We start from the raw sequence: 25,553 nt of genomic DNA, 5'->3' as shown, positions 1-25,553 counted from the left end.
AAATGAAAAAATAGGTTAGTTGAGTAAAAGTTTCGGTCATCACAAACAAGTCAAAATCAATTTAAAATATTGAATTATTTTTAAAATTAATCTTTTATTATTAAAAAACATTTAATTAACACAAAATATAAAATTCAAAGAACCACTAAATAGAATAATGTCCCCATTCAATATTAATCATTAAAAAAAGAAATCAAAGAGTATGGTACTTCAAAAATTAATTTAAAAGTAGGACATTTTGGAACTTTTGGGGTATTTACATAAAAAAAGTTCTATCAAATAAGTACACAAAATATTTTCAATGAAAGAATAATATAGAAACTCTAGTTTTAAAATAACCACTTGCCTTTGTTAGTTATTTAACCAATGACACGCATCATTACTTGACTAATGATACAGACCTCTTACAAGGTTCTTACAGTGTTAGATAGACAGCCACCAAACAAACAAAAACAAGGGAAAAGAATCAGGAATAGAACAAGGGAACAGAATTCCTTGTCACAATGCTTGTGAGTCTTGTCAGTGAGAGTTGAGTTTTTAGCTTGTTGGATAAATTGTATCATTGACACAAGTGAGAGGTGAAATGCATGACTCAACTATCAAATATAGGAAGATCTCGGCCGCAGAAGAAGATCTCGGCCGCAGTGAGTTTGTTAACCGTGAGAATTCACATGGCTTGCTCATGAGGGAAGAAACTTGGTTCCTTTGGCATGACTTGTTATGTTGTCATGGGAGGCACAATATATGTCTCTCATTTCAGAAGCAATGTTATTTTTAAAACAGAAAGCTTTCAGAGAAAACCATTTGAAACAGAAAGCTAATCTCACAAAATATATGCATCGCAAATTATCTTAACCGAATTACTAATACAAGATCAAAAATTACTCAAAACTTGATGCAAGCATGATTTAACTTTTCAGCATAGGTAACATCAGCAGTTCAACTTTCAAGCTTCCTTATCAGTAAAAACAACTTCTGATCTACTGCAAACTTGACACAGTGGGAAGGGTCCCCTCTTAGCATCAGCTGAAGTCCGCCAAATGATGCACATACCTCCCTGGAGCAAGATAAAAGAACTTGGTTAGAGAAATGGCCAGTCTCATAAATCAAAGTATTTTCTAATGAATCATGTATAATGAATGACAAAAGATTGTAACATCCTACATTCCTAGGTGATATTCATATTTCTGATGAAAATAAAATGGAGCAATATCATACAAGTACAACAATATAACAAGAGAAACATTTACATACACTTCAGGTGGAGAACGTGAAAGCCCGTCAGCTGTAATGTCATATAACCTTCCATACATGATGTATTCGAACTTTTCTTGAATTGAAACTGGGCCATCCTGGAGGCGAAAACAATTCAGTGTAAAGGCAAATATCTACTAATTGAGAGAAATGAAATCACTTAAACTGCTTTAACAAATATCTATTGAAGATAACACGGAACAGACATTATCCTAATTGAAAAGCTCAAAAACATAATATTGTAATCACAATTTATCTCTACTTCTCACTAATGATACCAAGAAAGAACAAAAACCTTCTTATTAATGTTACACCAAATTGGACTTTTACGTCAAGTGACCAAACACCATTTATTTTTTCTCAATGGGCCAGTCATGCCGCGTATCGGTCATCCAATCAAACCCGCGGTGGCATGGAGACTTAATTATATATTCAGTCTCGTATGTATGCTTTAGTGTTCATTTTCGTTCCTTATATATTAAACGTTCCACTTTTGGTCCGAACGTGACACCAAGTTTTCATCTCTTCCCCTAAGAGAGATACAAACTGTACTCCTATATTTCATTGTATGGAGGGCATTTAATCCCCCATTAAACTCAGTGCCTTGTCATTCTGAGTTTACCTTGACTGGCCCATGCTGCTAAATATAGGCAACATAGGTTTAGGCAAGAACTTTTCCAATTTTTGAATCCGATGTATCAAAAACCAAGTAAAAAATGATAAACTTCTTAGTTAGCACCACTAGAAAGAACCTCCATAATCCAGATAATTTGTGAGTTGAGATCGAGAAAACAGTTTTTATTGAATGGGTCCACAAATAATCACGCAGAAAATTTAGTGTATATTAGAGTTGGACATTAATTTCTTTTAGGGTAATGCTAAGTTGTGCCCGGCACAAGTTAAGAACTAAAAAAGTAAAATTGTATGTTGATTTTAAGAAAAATATAAAATTAATTTTTTAATTGTTTATTCCAATACAGACTTTTTATAAATGGGTTTCTTATCTTGTGCCTCTAGGGCACAAGTTAGCATTACCCTTTCTTTTATAGTGGCTATAATAAAGCATGGAACCACAAACTGAATGAGCATTAACTTTACCTTGGTATTCAAAACAAGAGAAGGAGACAGAGCCAACAAAAATCTTTCCTTTCTGTTGATAGGATAAATCTCTGTATTTACGTCTAGAAGCATGTACATGTTATGCTTCTCACTTCGTGCAACAATCCGAGAAACTACAAGAAGATAGTCGTGAAATTGTAAGTTCATGCCAAGTTAAACTTTTATTAATTCAAGAAATCGTATGTACTGCATTGGTGGCACAAACCTCAGTATGACTCATGCTTACTTTTTGTGCAGTATAATATAAGTTTTGCTTTTCTCTCAAAAACTAATTCAAGTTTCAACAGAATCCAAACATGAAGAAAGCACACAGATAAACAGAGGATAACATAGCTATATCACTAAATGTAGAAAGTAGAAATGAGTGTCAAATACACGGGGATTTAATATCTAGAGTGGCATTTGAAGATTAGTTTAACTATTACATATCCATATGCAACCTATTGTAATTTCAAACAGATAACCAAAAAAAATTCCCATAAACCATTAGAACTTTTTTTTTGCTTTATTTATCAAAAATAAAAGAGAGATACAATTTCTCACATACCCTTGTCATACTTTTTACCATCTGGATCAACATCCTCAACCTTAAAGAAATCATTGAAAAAAAGCTCACTCATCCTTCTAAGTCAATTAGGTGTGCTTTTGAGCTTGATGACACTCCAAATTCGAAGCTTCTGAAAGAACACGTAAACATTAGGTCATACTTTCTAATGGCTATATGCGGCGGCGATAGGATAGAAAGTTTATATGCTATCGCGGCCGCGTATCGCACCGGGAGAGGGGAAGGTAGAAGAAGAAAAGAGGAAAACCTGGGTTAGTTGATCGATTTTTCCGGCGGCTGAGGAATCACGGCAACCACAACCCACTTGCGTTGTTGAGAATTTAGATGAATGAGAAAAGTGGCACGGAGAGGTTTTGTTTTGTTGGGTTTAAGGGTACGGATTCGCTACATGGGAGGAGGAAATCACAATCTCCAAAGCTCTTTCTATCTAGATGACATGTGGCGTATACAATTTTAATGGCTTAGATCAAAGTTTAAATAAATAAATACTTTATCACTTTAATTTTTACAAGAAATAACAATTAAAATGTTTACTTGGAGAAATTACATTCACACCTTAAGACCGCTTGAATCACTTCTAAAAAAAATGTTTTTTTATTTTTAAAAATTAAAAAATATAAACTTGTTTGATAAATTATTTTTAAAATAGTAATTTTGAAAATTAATTTTGTTTTTTAATTTTAAAAACTGAAAAACTAAAACATATTTAGAAATTGTATGTTATTTAATACAATGTTATAATTAATTATTTTATTTTATTTTTTAATACAAATTTTTTATTTGTAATTTTTATAATATATCTCGTTGGCACAAGTTAGCATTACCTTTTTATTTTTAAAAAATTTTAAAAAATAAAAACACACATAACTTTGGGAATTTTCATCAGTAATACTTTAATAATTTTTTATTTTTTTATTTATAACTTCAAATGGATATCAACATTTTTCTTTTTCAAAAAAAAAAATTATAATAACAATTATGATTTGTACATAGCATAAACATTACCAATAAATATTAATGGCCGACGATTCTAATTTTCTTCATGCATTCCAGTTCTATTTTTTTTCTTTAAATAACTAAATTCTTCTGAGCTTTTCATATTTTCATTAATGAAACTAATATATATATATATATATATATATATATATATATATATATATATATATATATATATATATATATATATATATATATATATATATATAATTTAAAAATATTTTATATATGCATCCAATGAATATACTAAAAGTTATTTTTATACTTTTAAGATTATTTAAAAAAAATGTACTGCTCAAAAATCTAACTAAAAATATTTAAAAGATATACTGTTACCAAAGTAAAATATGTATCATAAAAACTATTATTTGAAACTTTCAAACAAATATTTGAAATTAATAAATATATAGTTATGATTTTTATTAAGTTTTAAAATATACGAGATTTTTCTATTTGAGACAACAAAAATATAAGAATATATATTTTTTAAAATTTTACTCTTCTTATTTTTAAAAAAATAAAACTTTGATCTCTCCTTTTTAAAAATTAATATTTTAGTCCCCGACTTTGAATTTTTTTTGTGTTTTGTCCCTTTACATCAATTTAAGGTTCAATTTAGTGATGTGGAAGTGTTTAAGTGGATAAATTTTAGATGCCATATCAGCCAAATTACCCTTGGTGTATGATGTCGATATTAAATTTGTCAATCTATGCACAGTCGCATTGACAAAATTGTCTCTCAAATAGAGTATGAGACTCAAACTCAAAAGCAAAATTAAATTAAGGGATCAAAAATATAATTTTCAAAATAGATGAATTAAAACTTTTTATTTAAAAATAGAAGGACCAACATTACATTTAAACATTATTTTTGTTAAATTATTATTCAATATATTAACATTTTAGTGAAAGACGGTGGTCATCCTTAGTGATATCCACCAGAGTAAGAAGTAGACACTCTGAGAGTATATTGATAGATTCACCAAGATAGTCATAGAAGTAAAATGACTTAGAGTGTTGGATTTTCGAGAAGAGACTAAAGTTGATTTCTTGTTCAGAAAGAAGTTAGGGGTGAAGGAACCGACAAATGTGAGTGACCTCCTCACTCAAGTCAAACCATATATCAACTAAGAGAAGTTCTTAGCTGAAGATGTTGGAAGTTATCACACATACAAAGAGAAAATTAGAGTTTTTGGAAGCATCACTATAGGAAGACATGAAGACAATAGGCGCCACGTGGACGGAGGTAGAGAAGATCATCGAGGATCCCGATTTTCAAAATACACTCAATTGAACATATCCAGAGAAAAGATTCTACAAGAGTGTGTTAAGGCCTAATTAAAGAATATCAGAGGTAAGATATCCCAATAACGTAAAGTAGTTAGCACAAATCGCTAAATCAAAATTTAAATATTAATTATAATAAGAATATTTTTCAATGTATATTTGTTAATAAAAATGTTTCTAAAAAATAGACTACCAAATAGATTTTATATTTTCTCATCTTTAAAATTGTTTTTGAAAATTAACTTATCAAATGAATTTTTTATTTTCTCATTTCTAAAATAGTCTTGAAAAGTTATATTACCAAACAAATTTTTTATTTGTTCTCTTCTTAAAAATATTTTTCTAAAACAATTTTATATAACATATTTTAAAAAGTAAAAAGCAAAATTCATTCAAACCAGCCCTTGCTATCTTTGTTTCTCTCCTTTTTAAATGTCATTTTTTTACTTTTTACACATATCAATAAAGTTAATCATTATTATTACTTTTCAAATAATAATTCTTTTTTTACCTATAATACCCTTAATTATTTATTAAACTCATTTTACTTTTTTTTTTCTCTCTCTCTCTCTCTGTAATAATCACTTATGGGTAATTTTAACAAAAGTGCATTTAAGACAACCTTAAATTTTATAAGTGACAATTAAAAAAGAATAAATTTTTCTCAAGAAAGTGATACTTAAAAATGAACGAAGGGAGTAATAAAATATAATTTTTAGTTTTAAAGTGTACACCTATTTCACTTAAGTTCACATCAAATTAGAAAAAAAATATATATATTTATATTCTTTGTTAAACACTATAACAAAAAAAAGGAAGGAGAAAAATGAGAACTCAAAACTCTATTGGAGGAAGGTTGGGACTGACTCTATCAATGGTTTAAGGAAATTAGAAGGTGATAATCGTCCGATATGGACAGAAAACAAGTTATTTGGCTTCGGAGTTACAATGTTCCTTGTCACGTTTGGTCCACAAGTCTTTTTGTATTCATCATGGCTCATTTAGGTGTGTACATGTGTTTAGAAGACAACACTAAAAATAAAACTAACATGGGTGTCACTCGTTTTATGGTTAGAACCAAATACATCTTGGTTTTGAATGAAACATTCAATGTTCAGATTAACGAATATGTGTTTTGAATCAAAGTAGTTGAAGACGCTCAAGGTCCCTTAAAATTTTGCTTGACATGGAATCATGAAGACCTAGCATCTTCATTGGAATCATTATCTAAAGCTTCATTTGCTGAGGGGTTAGACGACGATATGTCCCTTGCTAGTAAAGAAGGTGATGAAAATGACATTCTTGAGTACATCGTCCAAAAGGTTTATATGGGAGTTTCCAAAAAAATAGGGAATTAGTTTCTATTGAAGATACTTGTCTGAAAAGGGGGAGAAGAGATGAACCATTAGTCTTAGAGATTGTGAAGGTTCGAGGAAAGAAGGATGCGTCTAATCAAAAGGGAACGTGTGAAGCAAAGTCAAAGGAGTTCAAAAAGGTGCGGCAGAAAGTGGTTTCTAAAAATTTTATGTTTTCTAATCCTAAGGAGGTGGAGATTCCTAGGGAACCTATAGGCAGGAAATCTCAAAAGTTGAAGATATTTTATCTCTTAGTTGGGATTACACTAGGTTTGGTGAATCGGATCAAGTAGGAGATATGGGCCTTCAAACTATTTTCAATGGGCCAGATATTCCTAGCCATGTGGTAGAATTCGTGCTTATTATTCTCCCCGCCAAGTGGCTCTTGACAAATCGAAAGGATTGGAAGTAACTTCCATCACTCATTCTCATTCTGCTTCATTTCCTCTTAAACCTCCCAAAAATCTTTTCCCCAATTCGGTTCCTCAAGCCCTTTCTTCAGAATCTTCTTCAGATAGATTCTCTAGGGGTTAGTGATTTGTTGCAAATCGATCACAGGCTCTGATTTGGTTCAAGGTAATATTCGATTCTGAGCTTAAAAAAGATGGTGATGTTGTTAGTGTTATCTGGGAAAAAGTGATGCAATTGGGAGTCAATGGAGTTGAGAAAGATGACATTTATGTGGAGAAAACCAGGATGGTGGAAAAGAAAGCCCACAAAAGGTGTAGTTTGAAGGAATCAAAATCCAAAGTTTCCTTATGAATTTATTTTCATTCAATATAAGAGGGTGTTGTAATCTGGTAAAACGGAAGTGTATTCAAAATCTAATTCTTGAAGAAAGGTTCAATGTGTGCATGTTACAAGAAACAAAGACTCAAAATGTGGGTGAAGCTTGGGTGAAATCTATTTGGGGAAGCAAATAAGTGGAATTGACACAAAAGGGAGCTCAAGGTAGATCGGGGGGGAGGGGGGGTCTTTCAATTTTGTGGAAGGCAAGTTTGTTCAAAATCATTTTCAGTTTTACAAGTGATGGTTATGTGCGTATTCACTTGGAATGGCAAGGCCAGTTGTATTTCTTCATCAATGTGTATTATACTTGTGATTTTCGAAGCAAAATAAGTTTACAGGAAAATTTGAGAGTTGTCAAAGCCAAATTTTCTAGAGGTAATTGGTGTATAGCAAACGACTTTAACGCGATTAAAATGGAAGGGGAAATGAAGGGTGTTAATGTCCAAGTAAACTGACTAGAATTTAGATAATTGTGTGATTTCATTGATTCCAACGATCTTCATGATGTTTCGCTTATTGGGAATAAGTTTACTTGGTTCAACACAGAAGGAAATGCAATGAGTATACTCAATTGATTCCTTTTATCTGATAATTTGATTGAGAATTGGGTGTTGAAGCTTAATTTGTAGGAAGTGGAAGCCTCTCTGATCATTGTCTTATTTGGATAAAAATAAATAGGATGAATTGGGATCCAAAACCCTTCAAGGTATTTAGTTGTTGGTATGAGCATCCTGACTGTGTTCCTTTTGTTGCGAATGTGTGGAATACAAGCAATGTTCAAGGTAAGCAGGTTTTTAGATTCAGAGAAAAGTTGAGAAGGTTAAAAGATAATTTGAGAGGTTAGAATCACGAAGTCTTCGTGAATCTTGATATGAATGTAGAAGAGGCAATTAAAGACTTGAATTCTTTAGATCAACAAGTGACTATTGAAGGGGACAATGTTTTAAATGATGTTTCAGTAAAGCGGGGGGAGGCCCATATAAGGTGTGGCAAACTATGCAGCACAAGGAGTCAATGTTAAGACAAAAATCAAGAGGAATGTGGGTTAGAGAGGGTGACTCCAATTCAAAGTATTTTCATTCGATGATGAAAAGGAACTTTCGTCAAAATGGAATTATTGCGCTTAATTCTGACAGAGGCATGTTAAGTCAAATGGATGATATCAAGGTTGATGTTTGAGTCATTTTCACCAAAATTCCTTGAACTTATGGTGCAAAGTCCAAAGCTCCATGGGGTGGCTTTTAATCGTTTGTCTAAGGCAGATAATAATATGTTGGAGGAACCTTTCACCATGGAAGAATTGAAGGATGTCATTTGGAATTCCAATGGTGAGAAAAGTATGAGGCCTCACGGATTCAACATGGGATTTTATAAGAAGTGTTGGGAGATTGTTAAGGATGCTTTATTTGGTTGTGTTTCTGAATTTTATTTGAATTCTATCTTGCCTAAATCTATCACAACTTCGTTTATAACTTTACTCCCCAAAACGAGTAACCCTCAAGGTTTGAATGAGTTTCTTCCTATTTGTCTCGTGGGGAGTGTCTATAGAATCCCGGTGAAATTGTTGTAAGAAAGACAAAAAAAGGTGATAGGTTTGTTGGTGCCTCCGTGTCAATTAGCTTTTATTCAGGGTAGACAAGTGTTAGACGAGGTGTTTGTGATAAACGAGGTGGTAGATTTATCCAAAAGGAAAAATAAAGATTGCTTGTTGTTTAAAGTTGAATTCGTGTAGCTTTATTGAAATGAAAATTTCTATCTATATGAGGTTGTGTAGCTTTATTAAATTTTGTTCTTAAATCAATTACAATCTATCTATTTTCCTTTTATAAGGCTCCCATGTGTATTATTCAAGAGATATTAAGGATTCAGCAAGGTTTTTAATGAAGGAGAAGTGCGATCCAAAATGCAACGGAATCTAAAAAAACTCTCCTTTAGTGATCCTTACGAATGAGCATGATCAGTGATAGAATCGTTACCTCTTATGGCGATTGAAACCTTTGATGCAGATCTACGGAGCGATCACGAACTTTGAACGGTGACAACGCCTCTACTCAGTCCACACGAACGGATTCCTTCAATCTCAGTGCTAGCTGCTACCAATGAAGGCTTTGAGTGAGTGAGTGACAGAGAGAGAGAGAGAGAGAGAGAGAGAGAGAGAGAGAGAGAGAGAGAGAGAGAGAGAGAGAGAGAGAGAGAAACGAAATTGCAACTGCACAAATGCTTCTGCACAAGGATTCTATTTATAGAACCACTTGTGTAGGCTGCAAGCTAAAAAGCCCACTTAAGTGTATGTGGCCCATATCTTATAATATGTCAAAATCACTTAAGTGTGTGGTACCTTACCATATTTCGTATTCTACTTAAGTACACAGTACCTTACGATGTTCTACAATTCACTTAAGTGCACCGTACCTTACCGTGTTCCTTAGTTACTCTATCTCTCATCAATCCGTCCTTTTGTGTGTGATCCTTTAGGTTTTTGCGGCATTGACAATTATATTAAATCACGTATTTAACATAATAAACAGTGAGCGGTATCTAGCAACACATCAATGCTACCCAAGACACGAAAATGTCATGTGATCTGACAAATTCTTTTGTGATAATACTTATGTGTACAATTACCCTTTTGCCCTTATGTCTATATTGAACACAAGGCATAGACCGTGTCATCCTTGTCCAGTTCAATATTGGGCCCATAGACATTTATCTTGTTACGCAAGATGGGCAAATTCCATCTAGGTCACTCATGTCCCTTAGCATGCTTCATGGAGTACCCATCAACTGTCTTTATGGTCATCTAGTTACGGACAACATTTGATCAACAATAAGGCACTCAACTCTATCTAGGGTCCATAGTGGTTTCAGGTCGAAGGGTGGTATACACCATTATCACCATGAGAATAACTTATGACGCTTTGCATAACATTCTATATAGTATTCTCATAGCGGGTCAATCCAGTATAAATATTACTCTTAATATTCATACCTATGTTTAAGACTTGATAACTCCTTATCCATGATCCATGAGATGTGATCATCAGTCTATATACATAATAGTCTTAATGCTTTAATGTTATCCCACTTCACAATAAAGCTCGACTACGGATACTTTAAGAATATTGTCCTTATGTTTAATGTGATCTCATGATTAATTCACACTTGATACATTAAACGGACTAGCTATTCTAGGGACTTTATTAAACAAACATAATAAAGAAAAAGCCTTTTATTATTAATAAATAATTCGATACAAGTACCAAAAGTATTGGCCTCTAGGGCTTACACCAACATTTTGTGGGGTGGAGATTTAGAGAAAAGGAAAATTGTGTGGATTAGCTGACGGTTTGTGTGTAAATTGAAGAAATAAGGTGGGTTAAGAGTAAAACACTGTGAGAAGTTTAATATCTCTCTCTTGAGTAAGTGAAAGTGGCACATTCTTAATTAGTCCAATGTTGTTTGGTCGGGTTTGTTATCCTTGAGATATGAGGATATCAAATCGAAAATATTTGTTGGTAATAGGCCGATTATCAATAAATTTGACTCTCTATGGTGGAGAGATTTTATTTTAGTAGGTGTTATGGAGGAGGAAGATTTCAATTGGTTCACATACACCATTTCTTATAAAATTGACAATGGACATTCAATTGAATTTTGGAAATACAAGTGGCTTGGATCATCTTCCCTAAGCATTATGTTTCCTCTCATTTTCACATGTGCATCACATTTGAAGCTCAAAGTTGCAAACATTTGGGAGTGGATGGAGAATATGTGGGTTTGGAATGTGAAGTTAGTGGAGGATATGCATCTTCAGGAGGAAGAAGAAGCGAAATTGGATTCTATTTTGTCTATTTTGCAGGATGTGCAGTTAAAAAGGCATGTTGATGATTCATTCGTTTGGTGGAGGAAGAAGAACATGTTTTCAGTAAAAGACAATTATCAAACATTAGAAGATGTTTTTGATGTTGATGTGCAGGTGGAGGAGAGTACCATTCATCATTTGGATATGCTTTGGATAACAAACTCTCCTAGTAAAATTATCATTTCCAAGTGGATGTTATTGCTAAATTGGTTTCCAACTATAGCAACCTTGGCTAGTAGAGGAATAATCAGTGGAAATCATAATAAGGTATGTCCTTTTTGTTTTGCTGCCTAAGAAACTATCTCCCATCTTTATGCCAATGATTTACGGGTGGTTCAAGTTTGGGAAAAGATATATAAGTGGTTGGATATTTCTATTCATCCCGAGTTGGGTGCAATAGGTACAAATCTGAGCAGCTTCATTCTAATCTCAAAGGTAGAGTGAATAATAATCTTCGGTTGGTGGTGTGGCTCGCGGTTTGTTGGTCATTATTGTTAATCAGGAACAAGATTCTGTTTCGAGGGGCCTGCATTCGACTTGAAGAGATGGTAGATAGGGCTAAAGCAATGTCTTGTGAGTAGTTTGTTGCAAGAGTCAAAGGTTCAAAAGTTTTTAGATGGGACGACATGTGTGATAATACAAGGGGATGTCTTTCGAATCTTTAACTTTTTCTTTGGTTTTCTTGTTTTTCCTATTCCAACAGTCGACCATGTATTTTCTTTTGCTCGTAGGGTTGAGTACCCCTAGTACTCTTTATATCAATAGAATTTTTGCTTATAAAAAAACTACAAAAAAACTATATATATTAAATTTATTTATTTTAATTTAAAATTGCTATATGCTAAATTTTTGTAATACGTTAATGAAAAAAATGTGTTTTACAATTTTTTATAAGTAAAAAATGTATTAAAATAGCGCAAATGGTGCTCCAAATACCAAGATGTTATTACAGGCCATACAATCCAATGCATAGGCCAATAAGAAATCAACAAAAGTGAAATAAACTAACAACCTACATCAATTCATAAAATACACCATAACAACTCAAACACAACAAAATCAAATCAGTTAGATCTAAATAGGAAACCATGATTGACAATTAAATCTCAACATTAGAAGTTCTGCGAATAGACTAGCGGATTGAACTGCCGCTCATACCAACTAAAAGTTATGTTCTCTTTGTTATTTTTTCTCGCACAAAACTAGGGGTGGAAAAACGGGCCCGGCCTATTGGGCATGCCCGTTTTGCCCGCACTTTAGTGCGAGGCGGACCAAGGATTTAGGCCCTCACCCTTTAATGTGTCCGCCCCGCCCCGCCCCGTTTTCTTCACGGGCTTTCACGGGCATGTGTACTTACATAAATTTTTGCATTTTTAGGCTTAAAGAGAGTAGTTCTCGCGGACTTTCCCCACCCCGCACTCACTTTTTTGCGGGACGTGCTTAAGTTTTAGGCCCACATCCTTAAATGTGACTACCCCGCCCGCCCCGTTTTTTGCGGGACGGGCATGCCCTTTTGCCACCCCTACAGAAAACCATTCTAATGACAACATTTTAATATTGGATTCCATTTATTCTATATCATTCAAGCTATCCGCAAAGAGCCTATCGTTCCTACACAATCAAACCACGTAACAAATAGTTAATCAATTCAGCATATGATTACTCTTTTTGACATTTCCTTTAATACAATATCATAACCCTTTTAAATTGTGTTGCACTGCACTATCTCCGAATCAAAACCAATCCAAAGATACACTCTGTTTCACACTTGCGAGAGAAACGGACATAACAGAAAAAGATGAATATGAGATTCTTCTACTTTGAACTATAAAGGACATAACATATTATGATTCCCTTCAATAATCCCTCTTCTATCAAGCTCTAATTGTATAGGTAATCTATTTAACAATAGTCTCCACCCAAAAAAGAGAATTTTGCTCAAGATGCTTTCTATAATTTCCTAAACTCTTCTAGAATGTCATCTTCTATGAATGAGTCTACTTAACTAATCTCCTTTAACCTATCATAACTACCTTTAACTGAAAAACCTAACTTACTTTTCCACCACACAAATGAGTCTTTCATATCTTGCTTGGGCTGAATAGCCTACAACATATCCAAAAGATGATCAAAATCCTTCATAAAGCCGGTCTTTTTTGTTATTTGTCATATCATGGACATTTAAAAAAAATCTTTCATATCCCTGTTCTAGACCGGCCAAAGGCCCAATGGACCAGCCCAATCCATCAAAACCACATTATATCCGACCCAACATATAACACCAATTCACACACTATGAGAAGGTACACAATCTCGGATCTTCAACTTCACTATATTTATCTTGAATCTTGAACTGACTTAGGCGTTGGAGTGCTAACCATGCAGGTCCACCCCGACCACCGTAAAGGAGATCAGAGCCACAATTCAAGATCATTATTATGCGTTTCTCTTTATTTCGGGTTCCTTCGCGGAGCTTGAGCATCCATTTCTGGTCCCCGGACGGAAAATGGCATCGTTTGTGGGAATCAACTTATGATTCTTACGTTTTCCATAAAAACCACGATCCTCTTTGCAAACACTGTTAAACAGACGCATAAACTCTATATCTGAAATCTTACAATTCATATCCAAATCTATGAATCACCTGTTTGTGGCCTTCACGGGTTGCCAAATTTGAAATGCATTCAATTTAAGGTTCCAACGTTATCCACAAATCACATTCTTGTCTCATCTCTCTAATATCTCAAAATCGAGAGCATTCAGAAGCAAGCGCGAAAGTATACTACAATCGACTCACTTTCACTATTTTTGCCTCAATTCCTGGTTGTCAAGGCCCCATATTTCCTCTAAGAATTTGAAAAATAATAGAAGGAAGGATTAAAAATTCAAATCTAGGGTTAAATTGGCATCTGAAGGCACATTCCATGAAGGTTGTAGTAAAGCCTCGCAATGTCTGACCTGGCTACACTCACACTCCTTACCGTTATTGGAGTCAACTTCAAAAAGATACCACAAGTTCATAGTTAATATTGGGTGTGTGATAGGTGATGGGATACCCACCATCGGTACCAAAGGATCACAGACCTACCTCCAAAGCCCCTTGGACAATTTCAATAATCCAAGGAGAAATCAGTTGATTCAACAACTTTGTCCGGGCGGGATGACTGTTGATTCCAGCAACGATCATTTGATGGATTACCCTGTCACATCTATCATGCGACATCACATTAATAAATATAAGGCTTAGGACTCGGAGACAACCAAAGTGACGGAGATAAAAGGGGTTTGTCGACCATGCAATCACAAAGAAGGCATCCTGACACCTCGGGTTCTGTTTGAGAAGGGAATGAGAAAATCGTAACTCTGGGCTCCCCGTTGATGTAGATGCCCCCAAAGGAACAGCTAAAAGGGAAAGGAAATCCTCATTCCTCTGAGGTCATAAAATTCGGTCCACCAACATAAGTTGGCAGATAAATTTAAGACAAGGCACCTCAGACACCGTTCAATCGAAGGGACACTTCGGAGTGTGACGAACACTTAAACCAACTTTTTAGAAGAAAGGCAATGATCAAAGACCCAAACATTGCTCGTCCCTCTAGAGGTCATCGTTGAGGGTTATCCACCCTGACATTTCTTTATTTATTTGTAACAAATTCAATTTATAAAGTCTATGAATATGTCTCTGATATGGACTTAACACACTTCTACGGTTCTGGTACGAGTTAAGCATATTTTGAGCTTATTATGTTTTCGATACAGACTTAACGCACCTCTGCAGAAGGATCTTGGTCCCCAACCAAGTTGTGTTTGCCTTTTGTAAGATATCTCTCTGCCTTTTAAAGAAGAAATCAAGTTACAACTACACCCTTGTTGTTTGCCTTTTGCAAATGCATTAATCTTCGGAATCCCGCAGGAATGTCTCAGTCACCAAGACTGGCGAAACCCATCACTTGAAGAGATACTCACATTACATGTTGTCGCATCTCGAAAAATATGATTCCTCGCGATGGTCGCGGAAGAAATTATGTTCAAACAGAGTCGGCACCGAACTTTATTTATCCCAATAATGGGATAGGGAAATATCGATAAAACCTTTAGGAAATAGGATAATGGTCGTCGCAACCATATTCGGGTTCGGGAGTGGATTACGTAAGGGGAAGGTATTAGCACCCCTTACGCCCGTTGTACTCAACGGGAGCCTTTTAGATCTAATGTGCGTTTTGTGTGTTAATTTATGTTTGTTTGTTATCTTTGGGTTATAAAATGTTGAAAATGGAAATGGATGAGAACCTCAGAAAGGAGAAAAGGGGAGGTTTTTTATTAGTGTGCTCGCGAAGATACAACAATCTCCTGCCTACGTATCCTTATGGTATAATAAGGAAATCAGAGCATTCGTAGTTCGGGGACTATGATTGGTTGGTGTCTTTTAATGAACGACTGTTTAGATCGCATCCTAAAGGCTAAACGTTGGCTTGTCTACTCCCGGTGGAGGCTTAAGCATTGGTTTGTTGTGCGCATTAGAAAGGATTAACAGTGTTCTTTCTGAAAAGAGTTTTGGTCACACGGGGGTGACAAGTTAGATTAATACGTTGAATGTTTTGATTTATTGAGATGTTTTTGGTTGGATGACGATCACTCAGATGGTCGAGTAAGACAACTCGTATCCTAACAGTCGGGAAAGGGAGTAGAAGACTCTAGACCGCTTTCTTTTTCATCCTTAATTATAGAAAGGATTTGATAATAATTAAAGTGTTTTGAACGGATGACGAATACTCGGATAATCGAGTAAGACAACTCGTATCCTAATAATCGGGAAAAGGAATAGAAAACTCTAGACCACTTTCTCTTTCATCTAAGTGATTATAAAAATATGTTTATGTATGGTCGATGTATTTTTAGAATAAACGACAAGTGCTCGAATGACTGAGTAAGACAACTCATATCCAAGCATTTGAGAAGAGGAATTGAAAACTCAAGACCATCTCCCTTTTCGTATAGTCTGTTATGGAAATGATTTGACTAAGTTGTATGTTTGTAAAAAATGACAATTGTTCGACTGACCGAGTAAGAAAACTCGTATTCAAACAATTGAGGAGAGAAGTCGAAAACTCAAAATCAACTCCCTTTTCATTTAGCTTACTGTGAAAATATTTTGATTTAATCGGGGTTTGGAAATTTATAGAGAGATGACGAGTGTTTAACTGACCGAGTAAGAAAACTCGTTTTCAAACAATCGAGGGGAGGAGTTAAAGACTTAAAACCATCCCCCATTTCATTTTTTCATTTATTGTAAGAAGGTTTTGATTTAATTATGCTTAAGTGGATTTAGAAATGACGACTATTTGACTAACCGAGTAAGAGAACTCGTATTCAAATAATCGAGAAGAGGAATTGAAAACTCAAAGCCACCTCGCTTTTCATTTCCAAATGAAATGGTGTTTAATTGTGATTGGATATGTTCTTTTAATTTTTAATGAAAATACTCGACATCGGATCGAGGTTTTAAATTTGTGTTTTGTGAAAAAAATTGGATTATTTTAGTGTATTGTTCTTCTACTCGATTAATTAATAACCGAATAGGTCTCATTGTAAGAAAGCCCAAGAGTAAGCTATGTGAGGTGGATGGCGATGCTTTAAAAGCGACCGACTTACCAAGGTGTTTTGAAAATGGGCTCGATGTTGAATCGAGAATTGTGTGATTTTAGTGGTTTAAAATGGTTTAAAATCGATGATGAAATTGAATGAAATCAGGCTTGTATTATGAAATGGAAGATGGTGGTTAAATAAATCGGCCCATTTTTCAGTTAACAAAATTAATTGATTAAAATTCAGTTAAGTCATCTAATTAAGCTAATTAAAATTAATTATTCAAATTATTTGATTAAAGATTAATATAATCAAATACTCAAGTTAATTAAAATTAGTTAACAAAAATATCTTATTAAACCAAAAACTATAATTAATCAATTAATTTAATTTGAAACATAAATATATATATATATATATATATATATATATATATATATATATATATATATATATATATATATATATATATATATATATATATATATATATATATATATATATATATATATAAACGACCAAGCAAGTACAAAATGATTCAATCGAGTAAATCACAAACAACATAAATGAGCTAAAGTACTAAAATTGACAAACTCACTTCAACACAAACAAACATAAATGAGATCAAAAATCCAGCAATACATAAGCATAATGATAACAAAACTCCAAATTGGTAGCCTAAAACCAACCATCCTTAGTGCTTATACAAGGCACCTAACGTTTATTTCAATGGTTATTTCCAATAACAAATTCACCATATTAGAAAATTAATCCACAAAAGCTTATGATTACACTCATGTTCAGTATTAATTGAAAATATGTGATTAAAGTCAAGCCAATAACATAAGAGACTAAATAAACTCTAACCAAAACATACTCATCAAAAAGTAACCATTGCAAGGTTCTAATAAAACACCATCAGTATGCACATAAAAAAAATAGAAAAATAAGTCTTGAATTTTAAAGTTTTCAACACAATCCATCCTTATTATATAGTTTAAGAAAATACCTGAAAAGAACTTACAGTAGCTTGTTCAAACTTTGCTACCACCATATCCTTATTTACATTGTTATGGTTACAGGTGCATGATTCCAATGGCAGATATCATAATTTCATTAATACCATCTTTGCTAAGTGATGTTGCTTTAGTGTTTTGGTAGTGACCGTTTAACACATGACGACACATTGCCTTACCATAAGTCTTAAACACATAAATTCAAAAAGATTGTGAATCCGGGAGCAAAGATTATGAAGTAAAAAATATTGAGTTCGTAACCATGAATGGAAACTTAATCCTAACCGAACCCATATCCAGATATGAAAATCAAAAAGGTAAAAAAAACCAGAAAATCAGATCAATCCTATTCTTTAATAAATAAACTAACATGAGCATTGCAAAGTCCACAGCAAAACGAATATATATCTAAGATGAAACCGGAAAATTGCTCCAAACACAACTTATCCTAAATATATCCAGTACTGTCATGAAAGTGAAAAATTCAATTTTATGCCACGAATTTAAATTGATTTGCACCGTAAAATGGATATGGATATGTCATCACTTAATCCAACAAACAACTAGTACCGTAAGCGATAACTCGGACTTATTTGGAGCAGCAACACTAAACATCACCATAATGACATGCTGAAATTACTCCGTCTGAATCAAAGAATCGAGAGTCGAATCCTGAAAAAAAACCAACAATACGAGATAACACAGAAAAAGATTAACGAAAACACCAAATATACACCCAGATCCTATGCGCCGAAGCTTCGAAATCTCGGCTTGAAGTTTAATGGCCGTTTCAATGATGGACTTTCGTTGTTGGTGGTAGCTTATATGCGAATTGGAGGTGAGTTCGCCGGTGGTTGAAGGAGGTGGTTTGGTTTGTGGAGCGGCTGAAAGCCGGCGACGAAGGTATTTGGTGAGGATAGAAGCGTGATGGTTGTGGTGAGGGTGTTCGTCGGAGAATTTGCGGCGGAAGGAAAACGGAGGTGGTGTTGTGCAAGGTGGCCGGAGTTGTGAAGGGTGGTGGTGAGTTGAGGGATAGATCGTTGACGGTAAGTTTCGCCGGTGGTTTGGATCGCGGCGACGACGAGGTGGTGGGTGAAGTGGTGGTGAGTGAGTTTGGAGAAGCAACACGGAAGAGACCGAAGGTGTGATTTTTGGTGAACGGAGGATGAGTGGCGGTGGAGAAAGATGATGAGAGGCGTGAGGTGAGGTGAAGAGAGATATTAGTTTCTCTCTTTTTTTGTTTCTTGTTTTTTTTCTCTTCTTTTTTTCTTACGCTTTCTTTTCTTCTTCGTGAGAGCTCCATTTTGAGAGAGGAAACGTGTGTGTAGGTAGTGTGTGAGAGAGGGTGAGGTCAGTGTGATAGCTGATAGAGATGTGAGGGAAACGTGAGAGGTAAAAGGTGGAAAAGTTTGTTCAGAGTGGAGAGGTAACGTGTGAGTGTATTTACGAGTGAGCTGTCCAATTGCCAGGAAAACAGAAAGAATCCAATGCTGATAAAATACCTTTATTTGCAAACATTTTTATTATTTATTATTAAAAATTTATTAAAAAAATCTTAAAGAGTAATTTAACTTAGATAATAGTAATAATAATAATGAAAACTCTAATTGTTTAATGTGATATTTTGAATAAAGAAATAAAATGATCTGATTAAAAATAGAAATCGAATAAAAATTGACTCAAAAAAATAGATCAAACACACTAAAATAATCAGCATAAAATATACTTATTAAAAAAATACAGCGTTTCTTCAAATTCTGAAATAAATTTGCACCGGTTAAAAGGCTCAGACGGGTCAAAATGTAATCGAAACAGTCGCTGAAAAATACAACGAGCACACCAGGTTAAACTACGTGAACAGTAGATTAATAATATTGGCGTCTGCAATTTTAATTTTGAAATTTTTTATCCGCTGATTTTGTCCGTACTTGAGGAAATGATTCAACCGATTTGTCTGTATTTTCAATAAATTTATTCCGACTGATATTTTAGTTATTTATTCATGATGAAATGCATGTCATGCTGTGCGTATGATGCAAATTAAAAATGAAATCAGATTTACGAAAATTTAAATATGGCCGGACAAAATTGGGGTATGACACATGTCATTGCATATTATTACATACATCATGCATGCCTAAAACATATCTCCGTGCAACTGACCCATATTTCCCACAAAATGTCATATTCAATCCCCAACAGATGACTTCATATCATAACCTGTTTGCCATTCAATAAATAATCCTTCACAAATATATATCACTTCACATCGTATTCATCAGTTCCCAGTATGGCAAATTTTCAGATATTTTTGTATTTAATCCTCTCTTATCATGAATGTGTAAAAATCGTTGCTATCTATACATTCAGGTTCGAGAAGATTAAATATGGACAACTGTCATACCCAAAAATTTACCCTACCCTATACAACTTTCATCTGGTACATGACCCTACTACACATGCATGCATTCATCATTTTATCACCATATTTGCAATAGCATTCATAACCAAAGGCATATTACACGACTCAAGGCATGGTGATTATACCTGAGGAAAACTAGGGCTTTCTAGATGGCACTTCAAGAGGAAAAACCACAACATAGTAAAAATTCTAAATTTTGATCTGTGTAACCGGTTACACCCTCTTCTAAACAGGTGTCCAATACCATTTTTGATCTGTGTAACCGGTTACCCAAATCCTGGTAACCGGTTACACCTGCGTTACACAAACTTCCAACACCATTTTCGGTCTGTGTAACCAGTTACCCAAATCATGGTAATCGGTTACACCTGCGCGGACAACGGCAGTAACTTTTGTTTTTTACACAAAGTGATTCCTTATTTTACACACATTTACCCACATGTTTTCCCTATAAATAACATACTATTTCCCCTTCATTTTCATAAGCTAGGAGCCCCTTGAAATTATGTCAAAATCACTCAAATCCTCTCCTAAAACCTAAACCCAAACTCATGCAATCATTCCCTCTCAAATCACCACCCACAACTTTTTTCTCATTTCATTTTTTTCTCCCATTCTCTATACTCACAACTCAGCCCCTTTCACTAAGTTTCAACTATAACCACCTTTATTCCAAACCCCTTGTTTCATATTCAAACTCAACACCACACCAACTTAGTTTTCACATCACACATTTGGTAATGATTGTAACTCAAACTCATTAGCATTATGGTTCTGTTTTTGTGTTAAAAATGAGTGTGTATTCATGGGTTGTTTTTTGAGAGAGTTTTGAATCAAGTTTGAGACAAATGGTGTTTGTTTGGTTTGCACTCTTTTTTGGGATTTTTGTTCTGATTACTTTTCATTTATCATTTTAAATCACACTTTATTATTATTACTATTATTATTATTATTATTATTATTATTATTATTATTATTATTATTATTATCATCATCATTTCTTGTTTATTGTTTACCTATTTTATGATTATATTGGTTGATGAGATCTTTAACATCATTGGTTAATGATCCCAAGGTTGATTGAACCTTCAATATTTCAAACATGTTGATGAATGATCAATGGATCATTCTTGACACTTTAAAGTGTTGATAGGCTGCTTTTGGTTGATCATTTATTGAATCTTTTGATGATAGATGAGACCTTTTGTAACTTTATCACTAACTACTAATTTCTAACTTTTATATTATTGCACTTTATTTCTTTGTCATTTAAATTCTCGCAATTTAATTTCCACAATTTATTTTTATTGCTTATTTTATTTCAAGCACTTTATGTTTATGTCCATTATCATCCATTCACCTCATATATCATTTACTTTGTGCCATTTTATTTCTTGTTGTTATCACTTTGCATAATAAAAAAGAATAAAAAAACGTGATAAAATAAAATAAAATAAAATTAAAAAAATATGTATCATTTGTGACCTAATGTAGGACTTAGAGGACTTATTAGGGGCTTTGCATTTGGACCTTGAATTATTGTATTTGACTTATTGTTTGACTTAGAGTTTCTTTGGACTTGTAGTTTTTTATTGCAAGAGTAAAATTCATGACATTACCCTAGGGAGACATGTTCTTAAGTCCATTATCCACTTGTTAGCTTATGTCACTTTACACACACAAGATTTTCTCTCGGGCTACCTATAATGAGTCCATTTATTTCTCGCATTATTTCTCTTTTTAATTTTTCATGTATCCCTCCCCTTTTGTTTGTAATTTTCTTTTCCTTTGTTTTCCTTTTATGAATTAGATCGACCTCACTATTTCAAAATAATAAGTAATAAACACTTGATCCAACGTCAAACGCCATTTTCTTAATAAAATTCAAAATATAGTAAAAATACTATCAGAATAGTACGCCACAAGTTTTAAGTGGTGGAGAAAGAGTGAGAATGGAGTTTTCCTACCCTCACTCTGAATATTTGGGATACAAGACGCTTGATTTGTTTGTCTGAAATTTTCACTTTCGCCCATAATCTTTAGTGCAATTCTAATAAAAAAACAATCTCTTTTCAAAACATAAAATTAACATCAACTCATCAAACTTTATTTTTTGCGTCTTAGGGCATCACTCCGAAAACCCTTTTTTAAGGTAAAAACAATCAACAAACAACCATTTTCTACTCTGAACTACGGAGCTCTGATTCTTCATTTCACGATGAATGATACGTAGGCGCAAGAGCCACAATCCTTGGCGAGTACAATAATAAAAAATCAACCATTTCCCGATAGCAAATAAGCATTAAGATAGATAAACACCCACACACGTAAACAACATAGATGGTTCCCATCGAGTACGACGGATGTGGAGATGCTAATATCTTCCCCTTACATAACCGACTTCCGAACCCTTATTTGCCTGCGAGACTAATAATTTTTTTTCTATTTAGAGAGTTTTATCGATTATTTTCTCTTTCCTCTCTTTATATGGAATAAATAAAATCAAATGGCAAATCTGTGTCATTGAATTAATTTTTGCGTAGCGACAAACATGATGCTGACATCGATGATAAATGGCATAATTACAACTCGACGACTCGGTCGAGAGTGGACACGATATTGATGTCACTATTGAAAGATAAGTAATTCTTACGTTTTTCGTTGATTATTCGCAACTGACTGATATCTATAATCAAAAGTATATGATTTTGTATGATTAATATGAGTTATGCTTAGATGATGAGTTGCTTACCAAGTATCACACAATAGGTTTTTCATTTTATTCCATTAGGTTCTAATTTCTTGTGATAGTTGGATACTCGAAGTCGATTTTGAGATTTCTTTCGAGATGATTGATTTAGCTTTTAATGTTGTTATACAAATAGACAATGACGGAAATAGGAACTGCATTATGAAATTGACTGAGCCTTTATGCACTGTGATAAGCATACTTCAAAAAGTTGTCGGGAAGTATTTTACAAAACATAATATATTGATAGGCCTTTTGCAGGACCTAATATACGGTAAAACATTATCGCGACAATCTGGATAAGCCGGTAGGATTATGTTGCAAGTGTTTCTGAGCTAAAAACATACTCAGACGAGAAACTGGTTGTATATGACTGGCACTGTCAATGTAGCATCTCTCCCTTACTGCAAATGTATAGTCGGCAGGAATTCTAAGGAGGCTTCAATTCTTTATTCAGCATGTATTGCAAAATTTTACGTGAGATATTTTGACTGATGAGGAATCCAGAAGAAGGAATTATGCTAATTATTCAGCATCAGAAAATTCTTTATTAAGAAGATGCTCCAAGCAAGATTGGGTACTTGGTTCCTCTTTACAAATATATGAGAAAACCAAAAGTATTAGTGGATTATAAAGCACTCTGGGGACTTCCTCAACAGTTTATTGATATGCAAGGTATCATCTCAAAATGGAAGCTTCGGGGTCTGTAACAAAATGTTAGTTTTTATGTAAATCCTATTTCTCAGGTACCTATCTAATGTGCTATATTTAATGGCGGTAGAAGTTGGATAAGGTCGGTGACAACGTTTAATTGGATAATATGGATGTCAAAAATCGTCACCCATGCACAAATATCAATAAAATAACCTGCAACTTAATAAAAAACGACATTACATGCGCGAGTTTCTTAAACGATAAGGAACAAATACGGAGCAAAATAGAAAATCAGAAATAAGGCTAAAAGAATGTGGCTTTGACATTCTCAAGTTGGATCAAGTCATTTGCATTAGTTATGGTGAAAGCAAAAACAAGATCCTGTATAAAGTGATGTTGCCGCATGGGAGAATTCAGATCTGAGAATAAAATCTTAAAAGTTTTTTAGATTGAAATTTTGTGTTGTTGAAGTATTGATACAAACTATTTTTTCAACTCAGAAGTATCTCAAGATATGTCATAGTACAAGTTAAAGAATAACTTGTCTATTAACAGGTCGCATACGAATAGGCGAGATGTGGCAAACTATATAAGGAGTGTCAAGTTGAGAAGACTTGAAAGTATGTACTTCCTGAACCGAGAGTACCGATAAGGCCAAGAAGCATAATAGACTAAAATTTATGCATTAATAAAACGTTTTTATTATGGGATAAGGCGAGATAATTTATCTTCCGTTTGTAACTAATTTAGAAATTACACTAAGTAAATATGTGTCGCTCCTTTCCCTTACGAAGGTGGGAGACACCTCAAATTTTCTAAGCTTTTAAAACTATGCAGGGTAGTGTCGGAACAAAGACCAGACATGGACTTAACCTCCAATAAAAGTAGGGACTAAGAACAACGAAAACCTTCATAAGGGGAAAATCGGTTGCGGCCAAACATTTAATAAAACCTCTGCCCTAACTAAAGTCCAAGCAACTTGAAGCCTCTGGCATAATCGGTTGCAGTCAGATAACATTTAATAAAACTTATGGCCTAACTGAAGTACAAGCAACTTGAAGCCTCTGGCATAATCGCCTGTGGTCGGGTAACGTTTAATAAAACCCCTGGCCTAACTGAAGTCCAAGCAACTTGAAGCCTCTGACATAATTGACTGCGGTCAGGTCATGCAATATAAAAGCATTTGACCTCCATTTAACGTCAACCCCCATGGGACTCTGAACGTCGGTCATGCAAAATAAAAGCATCTTACCTCCATTTAACATCAACCCCAAGGGGATTTGAACATCGACCATGCAAAATAAAAATCTTTGACCTCCATTTAACGTCAACCCCCATGTGACTCTAAACATCGGTCATGCAAAATAAAAGCCTATGACCTCCATTTAACATCAATCCCCATGGGGCTCTGAATGTCGATCATGCAAAATAAAAGCCTTTTACCTCCATTTAACGTCAACCCCTATGAGGCTCTGAACGTCGGTCATGCAAAATAAAAGTCTTTGACCTCCATTTAACGTAAACCCCAATGGGGCTCTGAACATCGGCCATGAAAAATAAAAGTCTCTGACCTCCATTTAACGTCAACCTCCATGGGACTCTGAACGTCATTCATACAAAGTTAACATACCTCTGACTTTAAGCGGTTTGGTTAACTTATCACTTGCCAAATATCCGACATGATCTACTCAGAGTTAGCCAGTCTGTGTTTGAAATAAACAAAACCCCTTAAATCATTAAGGTCCGGCTCGCTGGGGCTTCAAACATATACGATACAAACTTTAGTTAAAAGACAAACTGACTTGCTTGGAGCCGACCATTTTATCTGATTTTCATTCGAAAAAATAAGTTGTTATCAAGGAGATAAAACGTATTAGGGATACATAACCAAAATGACTA

General features: G+C 34.2%; 1 protein-coding gene across 1 annotated transcript; it reads right to left on the bottom strand.

Annotated features, from left to right (window-relative positions):
* Positions 1 to 803: 803 nt before the first annotated feature.
* On the bottom strand, positions 804 to 3,359 carry LOC127134310 (DNA-directed RNA polymerases II, IV and V subunit 8B). Its single transcript, XM_051061794.1, has 5 exons — positions 3,186 to 3,359; positions 2,921 to 3,050; positions 2,353 to 2,486; positions 1,255 to 1,352; positions 804 to 1,057 (listed from the first exon to the last, which is right to left on the bottom strand). The coding sequence occupies exons 2-5, from the start codon at positions 2,991 to 2,993 to the stop codon at positions 940 to 942; spliced, it is 423 nt and encodes a 140-aa protein (XP_050917751.1). The 5' UTR covers positions 2,994 to 3,050; positions 3,186 to 3,359; the 3' UTR covers positions 804 to 939.
* Positions 3,360 to 25,553: the final 22,194 nt, after the last annotated feature.

The sequence above is a fragment of the Lathyrus oleraceus genome, chromosome 1 (genome assembly GCF_024323335.1).
Source record: "Lathyrus oleraceus cultivar Zhongwan6 chromosome 1, CAAS_Psat_ZW6_1.0, whole genome shotgun sequence".
Lineage (NCBI taxonomy): Eukaryota > Viridiplantae > Streptophyta > Magnoliopsida > Fabales > Fabaceae > Lathyrus > Lathyrus oleraceus.
The sequence above is the reverse complement of the archived record's forward strand: the minus strand, read 5'-3'. Positions and strand labels throughout refer to the sequence as shown.